Source organism: Triturus cristatus, chromosome 4_1, assembly GCF_964204655.1.
Source record: "Triturus cristatus chromosome 4_1, aTriCri1.1, whole genome shotgun sequence".
Lineage (NCBI taxonomy): Eukaryota > Metazoa > Chordata > Amphibia > Caudata > Salamandridae > Triturus > Triturus cristatus.
In genome coordinates, this window is record NC_140585.1 from 1,123,020,841 (window position 1) to 1,123,037,015 (window position 16,175).

Below are 16,175 nucleotides of genomic sequence, written 5' to 3' on the forward strand. Positions count from 1 at the left end.
GCACCTTCCTCCAAAACCTGGCCTGGAAGGGAAATCATGCAAGAGTCTGGGGAGGTATCCAGGCCACTGGCATCATCCAGTTCCTCATACCAGTTGTCATCATCTTGGTTATCCAGGGGAGGGAGGGCCTGTCAAGGGGTGGAAAGTCCAGAAGATGTTGAGGCCTGGACGGCGCCGGCTTCAACATCGAGTGGCGCCAGGACAGCACCAGGTCAAGCATAATATGCGGCGCAGCGCTAGTGGTGCCGGGGATGGCCCCAGAAGTAACAGAGACAGGGTAGATCGAGGCAGCAGCCTATGGCATTGTCAGTCCAGGAGTGGATCCAGAGGGAACGACTGGCGTAGAGGGCGAACCCGCCGATGGTAACCAGCAGGGGAACCTCTTGGCTCCGTAGATCCCAGAGGCACTCCAGTGACCAAAAGATGGAGTGCATAGTGCCATACAATTCTTTGAGTTAGGTGGGCGACAGGAAACTCTGGGTTACATGGAGCGCGACCTGAGGCAAATTCTCAAATTAGCGTGACCCAGGGCAGAAATAAAAGGTCAGAATACCAGATTTACATGCTGTCCGGCACTCAGAGCAAAAGGAACAAACTTGGTGGGGCCATTCCCATACCAACAACTGGCTAAAAAAAGACACTGTATTATCTGTGAGCAAACAACAAGCTGACACTTGCCATGTTGACAAGACAACGTCAATGTTTAACATAAATGAGCATCCAAAAATTGTTAATGTGCGGGAAAAGGTACATGAATTATAGCAAACAAAAGATATCATTCAAGCCCAAACATATATTTATACATATATATAAAAAAAAAACAATAACAACCTGAATAAGCTCCAACTCCGTAATGATCTGTATATCTTTATTTTCAGTTTTGATATCTGTTTTGGAGGTACCGATTCTTTCCAAAGCCTGCTCTCTTCTCTTCTCTCTTTTTTCCATTCTTGCAAAAGCTTGCAAAATTGCTTCCATTTTTCGCTCTTCTCTTGTCTGCAAAATGTGACATTATGTATGATGAACCGAAGCTGAAGCATTCGAATTTCAAATACAAAATTTACTTACTTATGTACCATTCCTTCTGATGCACAAGGAGTCCTTTCTTATGTGAGCATGTTCCCAAAGCTTGAAATGAAAGAATTCTGAAGCAATGACAAGTCACTTTTCCCCATTTAGCAGTCATAAATCCACACCTCTTTGCTGCAAGTTAGCTTTCTGGTTTAAAAAAAAAAACACCACCGATGCCGGCAATAGCAGTCAAATCTTTTTCTTTGGTACTCTAAAAAAAGCCTAAATATGCAGAGAGTAAAACCAGAAAGGAAAACCAAAAAATAAAACAAATGTCTTCTACATGGGAGATGGAAAGACAATAAGGAATCTGTCGGAGACTCCTTAATCATCAAATGGCCGAAATATAAAAGTCTAGCAAGAGGAAACATGTGCTGCTTGCTCATATCTATCGTCTCAATTAAATGGCACAAGCGGTAATGGACAAGTTACTTACCTTCAGTAGTGCCTTTTCTGGTAGAGACTATCTAACTGCAGATTACTCAACTTGCAATTCAGTCACGCACGGACGGGTGGTGTCAAGCTGCTCCGCATCTGGTCCGCACAACCCCACCCCAGACATGACATCAGAGCTACTACATATGCGTCACCTCTGCACGCTGATGTCAGTTTTTGACTGATCTCAGCTCTCACCAATGGACGTGGAGCCATTGAAATCAGAGTATGATTGAATGCAGGTTGGAATCTTATTAATGGACTATATGAGTCCACTGCACAGAATGGATAGGAGGGTGGGCCAGTGAGGATAGGTAGTCTCTACCAGAGGAGACATTACTAAAGGTAAATGACTTGTTCTTCTGATGAAGACTCTAATCGCAGATTCCTCACCTAGTGAATAGATATCAAAGCAATACCTCCCACGTGGTTGGTCTGTGGATTGGCTCAGACGAGGAAATATTGACGGACAGACTGGGCGAAGTGCCCATTCTGCTGAACACGACTTTTCAGACAGCAATGTTTCATGAATGTGTGGAGTGACATCCACATACAGCCTGGCAAATGTCCATGACTGCCACACTGCACACCAGCGCAGTGGTAGCAGCCTTCGCTGTAGTGGAATGAGAGCGCAAGCCTTCTTAGGACTGCTTCTTGGCTAGTCCAAAGCAGATTTTGATGCACAGTACAATCAATTTTGAGATGGCCCTCTTTTCCACCGCTTTGCCTTTATTAGCCCCAGAGAAACCAACGAAAAGGAGGTTGTCCTGTTTATAATCAATGGTTCGATCCACTCAGAAACGGAGTGCTCATTTCGGGTCCAGCCGATTAAGCTGTTCTTCCCCCTTAAACGGGTAAGATGGTGCAAAGTAAGCCTGCATATATTACTTCTGATACGTTCCAAAGGGGGTATCAGAAACAGGAAGTTCTATAGCCTAATCCTACAGACAATGAATTCCGTGGTCCATAATAGCCTTGATAAGATAGGTTGAATTTAAAACCTTAATAACATACTCAATATTAGAATCAGCAATCCAAGACGTGATAAAGGAACCAATCAGTTCTCCATGGGATTAATGGTCCAGGCGGTAATTACCATCTCAGGAACATAACCAGATACTATTATAAGTCTTAGTAGCCTACAAGCTAGATGTTTCATGTCCTTCTGTGGCTAGAAAGTCTTGGATTGCTGATTTTAATATTGAGTATTTTATTAACGTTTTTAATTCAACCTATCCCATCAAGGCTATTATGGACCACAGGATTCACTGCCTGTAGGATTAGGCTATAGAACTTCCTGTTTAGAATACACCCTTTGGAACGTATCAGAAGTTTCATATGCAGCTGACCAGATCTTTGACGGCCACTGGGGTCACCATAATAAGATCTATCATAAAATCTGGGTGAATACTTCCTCACAAGAGAGATACTCATATTATTGTTCTGAAGAAGGTGGCTTTATATTACTGTACCACTTAAACACGTCTGCGCCCTTTTTTAATTCTGCTAAATTTGAGAAACAATGAGCAATTTGTGACATTCTGCACTTTTTCCAATTTGATTTCTTCAAATTAACAGGTTTTAATGACAAGATTTAATGTCTGGAATGTTGTCTCTCATATTCATGATGTTTTGTAACCAGTTTGTAATATGTTTTTGATGAAAATAGCTTGAATTATATGAATTTTATCTACTCTAATATGGTTGATACAATTTGTGTATCATTAAACAGAATTTTTTAATTGCCCTTTGGGTCCTTTTAGATTTAGATTGAGTGACTTTTTGCTATTTGATACAGTGGAGTGTGATTTAATTGACTGGTGTTTTCTCCAAGAGAATTGTTTTATTTACTATATTATTGGTTCAAGGAACCCTGTCTCTTGGAGTAGTGGGGCCACTCTCCTTTTTTACAGAAAATGTGGGGGTAACCATGAAAGCAGATCCTGCTTTCCTACAAAGAGAGCAACTGTGCATGGGTTTGAAGGGAGTGCACATAAAGTAGACGAGTACCAAATTAAGGTCTCACTTTGGCAGGATAAATGGAGTTAGCTGGAACATATGAAACATTCCCTTGAAAGAAAAGCATCACAGGTGACTTGAAGAGGGGTGGCGCAAGAAGGCCGAAAACCACACTCTTCTTGCCTAGTCCAGGTCCAATAGGATGACTTGGACCTGGTATCTCTCGATCTTTTTCAGTACTCTGGGCAGGAGAGAGAGGGGCAGAAAGGCATACAGAAGTCCCCAGCCTCAGAGTAAGTGGAAGGTATCTCTTAGAGAGGGCTGCTTTGGAAACTCCAGCATGCAGAAGCTTTTGACACTGCACAATCTCTGCAGAGGTGAATATACCAAGCCAGTGTTGTCTCCATTAGTGGAAAACGTCCTATGCCACCTCGGTGTATAACTGCTATTCGCGATCCACAAGACAAAGGTGGCTGAGTTTGTCTGCCCTGGAATGTAAAGATCAAAATAGATGTTGTGTGATCAGGGTTCAGACACTTCCAGAGACATAGAGCCTCTTGGCACAGGGCATACAACCCCACACCGCCCTGTTCATTGCAGTCTCACAAGGCTCACAAGGCGGCCGTGGTGTCTGTGAGCATCTGCACCTGTTCCCCTTAGATGATCGGGATAAACACCTTCATTGCAAAGCACACCACCCAACTTCAACAAGCTGATATGGAGGCAGGCTTCTGCTGGAGACCAGAGTCCTTTGAGCACCACCTGTCTCAGATTACCCCACCAATGCAGTAACGATGCATCAGTCACAACGGTTAGTTCTGGCTGGGGAAGGGAAAAGGTCGCCATGGTCCATTTGCAATCAAGCAGCTACCACTGCAGATCCTTTGAAGGGTCCTTTGACACCTGGATGAAATGTGACAGATCACTTTAGTGCTGAGCCCACTGTGATTTCACTTCCCACTGTCGAGCCAGCATGGCGGGATTCACAATAATCAATAATAAAAGAAGAGTCTAAGAGGTGGACAAGAAGTCTGACAGCCGTCCTCACTGAGACCCAGGCTGCATGTTGAAATATCGAGATAATAGCCTGAATGTACTTGAGATGTTGAGGCAAGTGCATGGATTGGAAAAACACAGTATTCAGGATGGCTTCAATTAAGTGGAGCTGTTTTGAAGGAGCCAAGTGTGACTTAAGCATGTTGATGGAAAATCTGAATGACAACAGGTGGGCCATCGTCTGGAGGAGTGTGAGAAAATGGGGTGTAATACACTTACCAAACCTTTTAGGTCCAATTGGTTTCATCTAGAAAACCGTCAGCTCAACCCTCGCTAGCTATGGCAATGCTTACACAGAGGGACACGTGTTAAGCATTTAATCAGCCACAAAACAACTTAAGAAAAAATTGACAGGACACTCAAGAAAACCAACACCAATTTATAAAAATAGGTGGTATTTTTATAAGAATTAAGTCACTAGAACGAAAAAGATCCACCGGATTATTCTAGAGATATAGATTTTACAAGCAATAATACATCAGTGCAATGTCACTCAACCTCGAACAAACCTTGGCAAAGTCAATGATTATGACAGTTAGAAATTTTTTCAAGGAAAACGCAGGTGTCACTGCAGTTGATTAGAAGTACTTGGAGCGACCAAGTCTGACAGGAAGCTAGTCCGGGGGACCAGCAAGGCCGTAAAGAACAGTTACCTTCACAGGTAAAGCAGTCTTTCAGCAGTTGCAGGTACTTTATCTGCGTTGCAATGGATTTCTATGGGAGTGCTCCTGATGCAAGGGATGAAGGATGCTGAAGATGCTCTAAGGGTGCTGTGGATGGAACGTGGTGGATGTGGTCTTTCTGAAGGGATTCCTTGGTCCACAAAGTTGGTGAGGGGGGGTCCTAGGGGCAGGGTAAATTTCCCACAAATTACTCTTCGGTCTAGTTTAAGTCTAGTCGCCAATTTACTGCTAGTTGCCCGTTGTAGTGGTCACAGGCCAATCCTTCCTGAGTCAATTACTCAGCTTCTTAGGGATCCAGTAGCTCTAAGACCGCACTCTGAGGCTCAGCAAACGCGGGTGTAACTCTGTGCATCGGGTCCTTGTCCATGGTCCTGCACGGCGGAGGTGATAGTGACTTGAAGACGATAAGCTACCTAATTACCCCAGTAGGCTTCTTCAGCTGTTGAGTCCCAGTGGAGTTCTCTTGACTTGACTGGGATCTGGAGACGGCTTCTCCCTGAGCAGGACATGGCAGGCACAGTCCCTCTCTCTGCTGGCCACCAGGTCTAGCAGGTGCAGTCTTCGGCTGTGCCCCCTCTCTTTTCCCGAGCCTCAGTGCAGCAAGGCAGTCCTTGCAAGCCAGAGTTCTGGGTGCCAGGGGTTCTCGAATTATCAGCAGAAAATATGCTCAGGGTAGGATGCGATTGGTAGCCAATGGGCTACCAGGTTCCCTCCCACCTGATGCCAAGTGTAGCATCTGGATATCCAAGGATGCACCATTCTGTCCACTCCCAAGATGGCGAGACCCATCTCTCAAAACTGAGAGCTCCCTAGCCAACACCCAGAGGTGTAGCTACCAAGAGGCTACATACACATGGAAAAAACGGCTTGACAACTGACTTCTTCTCTACTGTCCCCCGTGCCGGGCTGTATGCCTAAATAATAGAGTAGCCCCTTTCCAAGTGTTACCCATTTGCCCTTCAAAGGCTGCTTTTCCTTTGAAGCTCACCTTTTGGGCTAACACCTGTGTGGCTTCCTGCAGGAGGGAGGTGCCTCTCTCCCATGCATGTCCCTATTGTGTCCTTTCCTGGGAGTCGTTCACATGTCTCCCGACGAGGGCGGGAAACTGTCTGCAGGATAAGCCCTGTGTACATGTAAGGAAAGTAGGATTTTTCTGGTATAGAAACCCTCACTTTTTGCCTGGTGTCAGTGTGTTTTGACTGTAGTTCACTGGGATCCTGCTAACCAGGACTCCAGTGACAGTGCTCTCTGTCGGAAAGTGCCCCTTTTTGCATGGTTACCCCCAACTTCTTCCCTGACACATGATGCACTTTGACTTGGTGTGCCCTGGGTCCCTGCTAATCAGGTTTTCAAGGCCTGTGTTCTTTCCCAATGTTGTACCTTTGTACCCACAACTGGCACATTTCTGGCCACAGGCAAGCCCCTTATAAAAGTTACCATGGGTACCAAGGGCACTGTGACCAGGAAAGGCCTCTAGGGGCTGCAGCACCTATTGTACAGGCTGCGTGTTTTGGTGCAGAGAAAAATGAAGAGTCAACATGGCACACACCCCTGTGTACCATGCCTGCAATCCACTCCTGTGGCCTAGGTAAACCACCGCTCTAGCAGGGTGCACTAGACCACAGGTGAGGGTGCAGTTGCATGAGCACTGTACCCCTACAGTGTCTAAGTCCATTCTTAGACATTGAAAGTGCAGTAAAGCCTTAAAGAGTATTTGGTCTGGGAGTTGGTCATTACAAACTGCACAGCTCCATAATGGCTTTAATGACAACTAGGAAGTTTGGTAGCAAACTTCTCAGCACACTAAAGCCACACTAACGCCAGTGTGGAATTTAATGTAAAATGCACACAAGGGCATCTTAGAGATGCCCCTGAAAAACAACCAGCCCTGGTGTGGTTCCTGAATGGCTGACCGCCATTTGCCACCACAAGACAGGTTTCTGGACCCCTGGGGAGAGCCTACGCTCTCTGGGTCCAGAGACAGAGCCCATCCTGGGAGGAGGTGTCATGTCTCCTCCCCCAGGATGGGCTGGGCCCCCGAAAGAGGAAGCTTCAAAGGCCTGCCGAATTTGTAAGCTGTCCCTACGTGTGCTGCCCCCAGCAACTGGCTCCCACCGGTACAGACACCCACTTTGGGCAGGAGAATCGGCGGGAAAATCGAGCTTGGAGGGGAGGTATGCCCACCTTTGCCGATTCCCCCCTTCAGAAGGGGCAGTGAGGTGAAGCACACATCTCAGTCCCCTTCATCTTGGAGATGGAGGGACCTAACCAATTAGGAAGAGGCTCATGCCCTCCTCCCACTGGAGGGTTACATAATAGGTTGTGTACTCACCCCAAGGAAGGGACCCATTGGTCCCGACCTACACCCCCTGTACCACCCTTCAATTTAGTATTTAGCGACAACCCTGAACCTTGCCTCCTCAGATACGAAAAAGAAAGAAGGAACAGAGCCGTGCTGGCCCAGGAAGGAGGGGACACCGACTGCTTTGCCCTCAGCCCTACCGGCCTGGCCCGACTCCGACCTACTTACATCGGAAACCCCAGCGGGTTTAGCAGCCTCCCAGAGCCAAGAGGACCTGCCCTGCCCTCCACTTACAGACTATCTTCCTTGAGCACCGGATTTGCTGAACAAAGACTCCAAGACCAGGACCCGGATCTAGGCGGCTCTGTGGTTCTGCATCCAGGGACATCTTAAGGGTTTTGGGGGTCCTGGGCCGAACTTTTTGGTGGGGCCCCTGTTTGGAACAGCTTTGAATTTATGGTCCAATTTCAGGTCTTTGATGCCTTCTCTGGCCAGGCCACTCACTGACAGTGCATAGGCACATTTGTCCAAATTCTAAAGTTGTTACATCTAATATTCAGGGATGGTGACGTGTTTTCAGTATTTTTATACAGCAGCAGCTCACTAATATTTCTGCATATAATCTCTGTGACGCCCTCCACTTTCTTATATGTGAGTTCCTGTTTTGATCTAAAACAAACTTTTTTCGGATGTAACATGAAACAAACAACTTTTCTCTGCAAAATGTTTAATAGACTCTCACACATCACTCACGATAAAAATAAATTAAAGGGAAACAGTATTTACAACAATCTGTTTTAAGAATCATTCAAGGTCATCAGGGCAAGACTTTGCAGAACTGAGCTGGCTCTATCAGGGGAACCCCTGAAAGGCTGGGACCCTGGGCCAGAGCCCACTTTGGCCATGCCTTAAAACGTTTCTGTCTGCATCACTCTACACCCGATGCCCGTGGGCCGAGTTTGATTGGTCCAAACTACGAGGAGGTCTCTCCAGAAATCCGGAGCTAGGATCTGGTGATCTCCGACCTCCTTCAAGCTTCAGACCAATGCCTGCAGCCTCAACCTGAAGGGTCCCCCCGATCACGACCGGAGCTGGTAAGAAGAACCCACACCAAAAGACAGCACTGCATCCAATGCCCCACGACCTTGGGTGGCCCAATGACTGTGTCCAGTCATCACCCAAAAACCCATATTACCTCACCAGCCGGTGGTCGCCTTCAGGAAGCCTCCCTGGCCGAGGTGGTCTGCAGCATCTTTTCCGAACATGAGATCTTCATTAAAATCCAGAGTCCCCGACGTCTCCATGGCACTCTGCACCCAGCCGCCCCTGTGCCGCTGGTGGTGCAGCTCCTGAGCTGATTATTAGTCCCTGCAGTGGTAATCCTAACCCCAGGAGCTTTGCTCCCACAGCCAAGTGGCCTGCTCACAAGCAGACGCTAACCGAAGGCCCCATTGGCAAACATTAGGCCCCTGCACTCTGCACCCGGCTGCCCCAGTGCCGCTGGTGGTGCAATTTGAGTGCCTAAATGGACCTTTGGGAATCTTGGTCCTAAACCCCAAAACTCATATTCGTGTTGGTTCCTGAATGGTTCCTAAATGGCTGACCGCCATTTGCCACCACAAGACAGGTTTCTGGACCCCTGGGGAGAGCCTACGCTCTCTGGGTCCAGAGACAGAGCCCATCCTGGGAGGAGGTGTCATGTCTCCTCCCCCAGGATGGGCTGGGCCCCCGAAAGAGGAAGCTTCAAAGGCCTGCCGAATTTGTAAGCTGTCGCTACGTGTGCTGCCCCCAGCAACTGGCTCCCACCGGTTCAGACACCCACTTTGGGCAGGAGAATCGGTGGGAAAATCGAGCTTGGAGGAGAGGTATGCCCACCTTTGCCGATTCCCCCCTTCAGAAGGGGCGGTGAGGTGAAGCACACATCTCAGTCCCCTTCATCTTGGAGATGGAGGGACCTAACCAATTAGGAAGAGGCTCATGCCCTCCTCCCACTGGAGGGTTACATAATAGGTTGTGTACTCACCCCAAGGAAGGGACCCATTGGTCCCGACCTACACCCCCTGTACCACCCTTCAATTTAGTATTTAGCGACAACCCTGAACCTTGCCTCCTCAGAGACCTGCCCTGCCCTCCACTTACAGACTATCTTCCTTGAGCACCGGATTTGCTGAACAAAGACTCCAAGACCAGGACCCGGATCTAGGTGGCTCTGTGGTTCTGCATCCAGGGACATCTTAAGGGTTTTGGGGGTCCTGGGCCGAACTTTTTGGGGGGGCTCCTGTTTGGAACAGCTTTGAATTTATGGTCCAATTTCAGGTCTTTGATGCCTTCTCTGGCCAGGCCACTCACTGACAGTGCATAGGCACATTTGTCCAAATTCTAAAGTTGTTACATCTAATATTCAGGGATGGTGATGTGTTTTCAGTATTTTAATACAGCAGCAGCTCACTAATATTTCTGCATATAATCTCTGTGACGCCCTCCACTTTCTTATATGTGAGTTCCTGTTTTGATCTAAAACAAACTTTTTTCGGATGTAACATGAAACAAACACAACTTTTCTCTGCAAAATGTTTAATAGACTCTCACACATCACTCACGATAAAAATAAATTAAAGGGAAACAGTATTTACAACAATCTGTTTTAAGAATCATTCAAGGTCATCAGGGCAAGACTTTGCAGAACGGAGCTGGCTCTATCAGGGGGACCCCTGAAAGGCTGGGGCCCTGGGCCAGACCCACTTTGGCCATGCCTTAAAACGTTTCTGTCTGCATCACTCTACACCCGATGCCCGCGGCCCGAGTTTGATTGGTCCAAACCACGAGGAGGTCTCTCCAGAAATCCGGAGGTAGGATCTGGTGATCCCTGACCTCCTTCAAGCTTCAGACCACTGCCTGCAGCCTCAACCTGAAGGGTCCCCCCGATCACGACCGGAGCTGGTAAGAAGAACCCACACCAAAAGACAGCACTGCATCCAATGCCCCACGACCTTGGGTGGCCCAATGACGGTGTCCAGTCATCACCCAAAAACCCATATTACCTCACCAGCCGGTGGTCGCCTTCAGGAAGCCTCCCTGGCCGAGGTGGTCTGCAGCATCTTTTCCGAACAGGAGATCTTCATTAAAATCCAGAGTCCCCGACGTCTCCATGGCACTCTGCACCCAGCCGCCCCTGTGTCGCTGGTGGTGCAGCTCCTGAGCTGATTATTAGCCCCTGCAGTGGTAATCCTAACCCCAGGAGCTTTGCTCCCACAGCCAAGTGGCCTGCTCACAAGCAGACGCTAACCGAAGGCCCCATTGGCAAACATTAGGCCCCTGCACTCTGCACCCGGCTGCCCCAGTGCCGCTGGTGGTGCAATTTGAGTGTCTAACTGGACCTTTGGGAATCTTGGTCCTAAACCCCAAAACTCATATTCGTAAGTCGTTTACTTACCTGTAAACCGCTAACACTCTTTGTCCCAAAGGAAGAAAACAAGTTACTTACCTGTAACTGTAGTTCTCCAGTATTGGAGCTTTCATAGATTCACATGCCTGAATCATTCCCCGTCGTCGAGACGGGAGTCTCCGGTACATAAAAAAGCATTGCTTAGTAGTATAGCATACTGAAAAAAGGCCTAGGCCCATTTTCCTTTGCAACCCATAACCTTCGTTATGTAAAAAAGGACTAAACTTGTGTCTGAACCAATCAGAGCCTCTCACCCTCTAGAACCCTCCTGAGAGATCCTTCTGCCCCTCAGATTTTCGTGCAGTTGTGCAATAACACTCTTTGTGCTAAATCCGAGGTGAGCCTCTCAGGGGAGGAGGGTGGGTTGCATGTGAATCTATGAAAGCTCCAATACTGGAGAACTACAGTTACAGGTAAGTAACTTGATTTCTTACTCCAGTATTGGAGCTTTCATAGATTCACATGCCTGAATCAGAATAGCGAGCAGTAAATAAATGCACATTTTTTGTTACCCAAGACCTGAAACAAGGGAACATATATAGTGTGATAAAAACGGTATCTCTACACCAAAACACACATATCAAAAACACTTTGCAAATTGCATCCAATGCAATAAACAACAATAAAATGTGCAAATGTAGATAATAAAGGAAGGAGGGATGGTAAAGAAGGCTCACCGTTACTGGATAAGGTTCCTCAGCACCGCTTCTCCCACCGCCACATCTCTTCCTGTGTCTGCATCCAAGCAATAATGCCTGGTGAAGGTGTGCGTACTCGCCCAGGTTGCTGCCCTGCAGATATCCTGGATCGGCACTCCCGCAAATAAAGCAGTTGTGAAGACTTGCGGAAAGGCTTAGTTTTTTGCAAATAGAACTTTAGACAGCGTTGGACATCCAGCAAGTGGAGGGATTTTTCTGCCGCTGTTGTTGGTCGAGGAAAGAATCGTTTGAGAATTAGAGGCTCATTTAAATGAAAATCAGTTGGTACTTTTGGAATGAGTTTTGGATTAGTCCTGAGTATCATTCTGTCCTCTTTGAATTGTAAGAAAGGGTCTTGGATCGTGAGAGCCTGTATTTCCCCCACTCTCCTGGCTGAAGTGAGCGCGATGAGAAGCGCAACTTTCCACGACAGGAATTTAAGATCTGCCCTGTGTATTGGTTCGAAGGGCTGCTTCATTAACTGGCAAAGTACAATGTTCAGTTGCCAGAGAGGTGGTGGAGGCTTTATTGGAGGGAAAACCCGGAACAATCCCTTCATGAATTGTTTGATGACTCTAGCGGACCACAGAGATGGCCCAGAGGCAGTCCTTCTGTAGCGTGATATTGCGGCTAGGTGTACCTTTATAGATGCATGAGCCAAACCAGACTTTGCCAAAAGCAAGCTGTATGGAATAATTTTGTGTGCTGCCGAGTTCAGAGGATGAATGTTACACCTTTTGCACCATAAACAGAATCTCTTCCACTTCATCCTGTACGTTTTGTTCGTATTGTCCGCTCTGGCTCTAGATAGTATGTCCCTGCACTCCGTTGGGATGTTCAGATGTTGAAATTCGCAGTATTCAGGAGCCAGGCTGCTAAGTGCAGCGATTTCGGATCCGGATGAAGTACTTCCCCCTGGAACATCGTCAGGAGTGACGGCATCGGCTGGATGCGAATCGGGCGTTCCTCCGACAGTAGTAGGAACTCCGCGAACCAATGTTGCCTGGGCCACCATGGTGCTATCAGGATTATCCTGCATGGTTCTTTTTTGATCTTCATAAGAACCCGCGGCAGGAGGGGAATTGGAGGAAAGGCGTAGGCAAAGATGCCTGACCATGCCATCAAAAACGCATTCCCCCAAGATCCCCAATGGGGAAGCCAGCTTGAGAAGAACTGGCATTTTTTGTTCTCCATTGTTGCGAAGAGGTCTACTGTCGGTTTTCCCCATCTTTGGAAGATGCAGTTTAAACTCCCTTGGTCTATCTCCCATTAGCGGCAGGTGGATTTGAGCCTGCTGAGAGTATCCGCCTTGATGTTCTGATCTCCTGGAAAATGCTCCGCTGTAATGGATATTTTGTGTTGCAGAGCCCATTCCCATATCCACTGGGCTTCTTGAGACAGGGAGAGTGATCTTGTTCCTCCCTGTTTGTTCAAATAGTGCATTGCTGTTGTGTTGTCTGTTCTTATCAACACGGCTGATCCTTGAATCTTTGGTAGGAACGCTAACAATGCTAAGTGTACGGCCCTGAGTTCCAAGAGGTTGATATGCATTTGCTGTTCGTGCAACTTCCAGCGACCGCTGACTTGGAGGTCTTCCAAGGACGCATCTGTCGTAATCACTAATGGGGCTGGTTGAGTAAGGAATGAAAGACCCTGCGAGATGTTCCGCTTTCGGGTCCACCATGTTACCGCGTGGACCATGGTCGGCGTTACCCTGAGTACATCGTCGAAGGATCCTTTCGCCTGATGCCATTGAAGAACCAGCTGCTCTTGCAATGGATGCATCCTTAGCCTGCAGAATGGTACGAGGGGGATGCAAGATGACATCGTTCCCAGCAATGATTTGTACTTGCGTACTGAAAGAGACTTTCTTTTTATAAAAGCCTGGGATAGAGATATTATTCCCAGCTGTCTTTCCTTGGAGGGGAACGCTTTGTTTACCTCCGTATCTAGAATTGCTCCCAAGAAGGTGATATTTCTTGTCGGCTGAAGAAATGACTTTTCTTTGTATAAAGTCAGACCCAATCTGGCAAACAGTTCCACGCAAGCCCTTGTTGACGACTGGGCCAACGCTGCTGATGGTGCTTTGACTAACCAGTCGTTGAGGTAAGGAAATACTTGGTGTTTCTGCTTCCTTAGAACTGCTGCTACTGGAGCCAGGCATTTCGTAAAAATTCTCGGGGCTTCAGGCCAAAAGGCAGTACCTTGAATTGGTACTGTTCTCCGGCCACCATGAAACGAAGGTACTGCCTGTGGGAAGGATAGATGGGGGATATGAAAGTACGCTTCCCGTAGGTCCAATTTGGTCATATGATCTCCTGGGTTTAATAGCAGCAGAATATCTTGGAGGGAAATCATTCTGAAGGATTGTTCCTTAAGGTAAGTATTTAGGGATCTGAGGTCCAAAATAGGGCGCCATTGGAGAGCATTTTTCTTGACTAGGAAAAACCGGGAATAAAATCCCCTTCCTTTCTGGGAATTCGGTACCGGTTCTATTGCTCTCTTTCGGAGCATTGTCCAAATTTCTCGCCGCATCTGAAGCAAATATTTGACCTCTAGGTGTCTTGGTAGTGTACAAGGTGGGGTTTGTAGAAGTTCTAGAATGTGTCCGAATTGTATTATGTTGAGGACCCATTGGTCCGTAGTTATTTGCTGCCAATCTTGAAGATGATAGGAAATTCTTCCACCCAGGGGAACATATGACATTAGAGGAACATGCGTAGCCGGATCCAGAACATCGTCATTGTCGACGGGAATTGTCTTTTCCCCTGACGTCCTCCTCGACCTCTAGGAGTAGATTTTGTAAAAACTCCTCTTTGTTGCTGCGAATACTGTTGACGGTGTGGCTGAGATGAGGTGGAGTAAGAAGTATATCGGCCTTGTTGGTAACCCCCTCTATAGGAGGATTGGCCCCTACCTCTTGAGCCTCGAAAAGGAACTTTCCTACACTGCAATGTTCCCAGTGATTTCGCCGTTTCTGTATCTTTTTTGATACTCTGCAAGGCCTCGTCAATGTGCTTCCCAAACAAATTTTCTCCATTGAAGGGAAGGTCCAAAATCTTATTCTGGACTTCGGGCCTAAAAGCTGTTGCTCTCAGCCATCCTTGATGGCGTAAGACTGCAGCTCCCCCCAAAGATCTGAAGGCCGTGGTCGCAATGTCCATTGCGAAATCTATGACTTCAGCCGAAGTCCTTTCGCCTTCTTGGAGAATTTTTCTAGCTTCCTGCCTGTCAGCCTCAGGAATGCTGTCTATGTAAGGGGATAGGTCGCACCACATTTGCCTATCATACCTGCCCAGGATGGCCAGGGCATTCGCCGCCTTAACTAAAAGGGCAGACATGGAAGAAAACCTCTTTCCTGCATTGTCCGACGCCTACCCTCTCTGTTGGGAGGTGTTGAGATTGGAGCTGACGGATTCCTTGATTTTTGCTGAGCCGCCTGGGTTATGACTGAATCCGGCTTGGGGTGACCTAGTAGACAAACTGGAGCGTCCGAGGGCGCTTTATATTTATTGTCCAGTCTAGCTAGTGCTGGAGTAACCGTTGCCGGTGTCTCCATGACCTTGAGACCTTCTTCCCATAAATGACTAACAATCGGGAGAGATCGAACTGTCTTGCGAAACGGCTCCTTGAAATCATATAAGAAGCACTCTGTTTTGTCCGATGACATGGTGAGCGCAAATCTCTGTGCAACTCTCTCCATTAGATTATGAAACCCCCCGATGTCCTCCGGAGGAGAGTCGACAGTTCCCGGTGAAGGAGATGAAGGGGACAGAATAAGATAATCATCCCATTCTTTACTAGGGTCTGTTATCTCCCCCTCTTCCTGTTCATCATCATCAGAGGTCTCTGGAGCCGGATGTGGTTATGGTGATATAGGCAAGGACTCAGGAACCACTTGCCTTCGCACAGGCGTACATGGAACAGAGTGTGATGTAGTTACTGGCATCCTTTGGGAAGAATGAGGTGAAGGATGCCTCCTTTTATAGTCATCCAACATAAACTGCAAATCCGTCAGCAGTGAAGATGGAACACTCACCATTTCTTAGTGTTGCTGGGGACGATCTTGATCCCCCCATATTCATCTTCCCAGTCATCTTCCTGACATTTAACATGTAATTGTGAAGGGATACTGGCGTAACCAAAAGGACCATCATTATCCTCCTCCTGTGAGTCTTCTTCCTCTAGCAAGTGGGATGGAACTAGAGGTGCTTGGAGAAGCTTATCTGGGGTAATCTTCCTCTTCCTGGTCAAATCCTGTTTTTCTGGGGTTTTTTCTCTCGTCGACGAGCCCGTCGACAAGATTGCCGTCGAAATCGCCGACGACACCGTCGTCACCAATGCTGCCGTTGACGCTGCTGTTACCGTCGTTGTTGCCGTCGTCGATGATCCTGTTGTCACTGTCGTCGACGATCCTGTTGACGTCGTAATAGTGGTCGTCGATGTCGTCGTCGTCGACGCTCTCGTCGTCGACACTGCCGTCGACGACGCCATCGTCGACGAGGTTAAAGGTTTAATAGTGATTT

General features: G+C 47.5%; 1 protein-coding gene across 4 annotated transcripts in view; it reads right to left on the reverse strand.

Moving 5' to 3' along the window:
- Nucleotides 1–16,175, reverse strand: part of KMT2E (lysine methyltransferase 2E (inactive)) — a 2,077,373-nt gene that overhangs the window by 739,856 nt on the left and 1,321,342 nt on the right. For all 4 annotated transcript variants that reach the window (XM_085654164.1, XM_085654162.1, XM_085654163.1 and 1 more), the window contains one exon: nt 832–996. In XM_085654164.1, the coding sequence (XP_085510290.1) occupies nt 832–996 (165 nt within the window). The remainder of the gene's footprint in view (nt 1–831; nt 997–16,175) is intronic.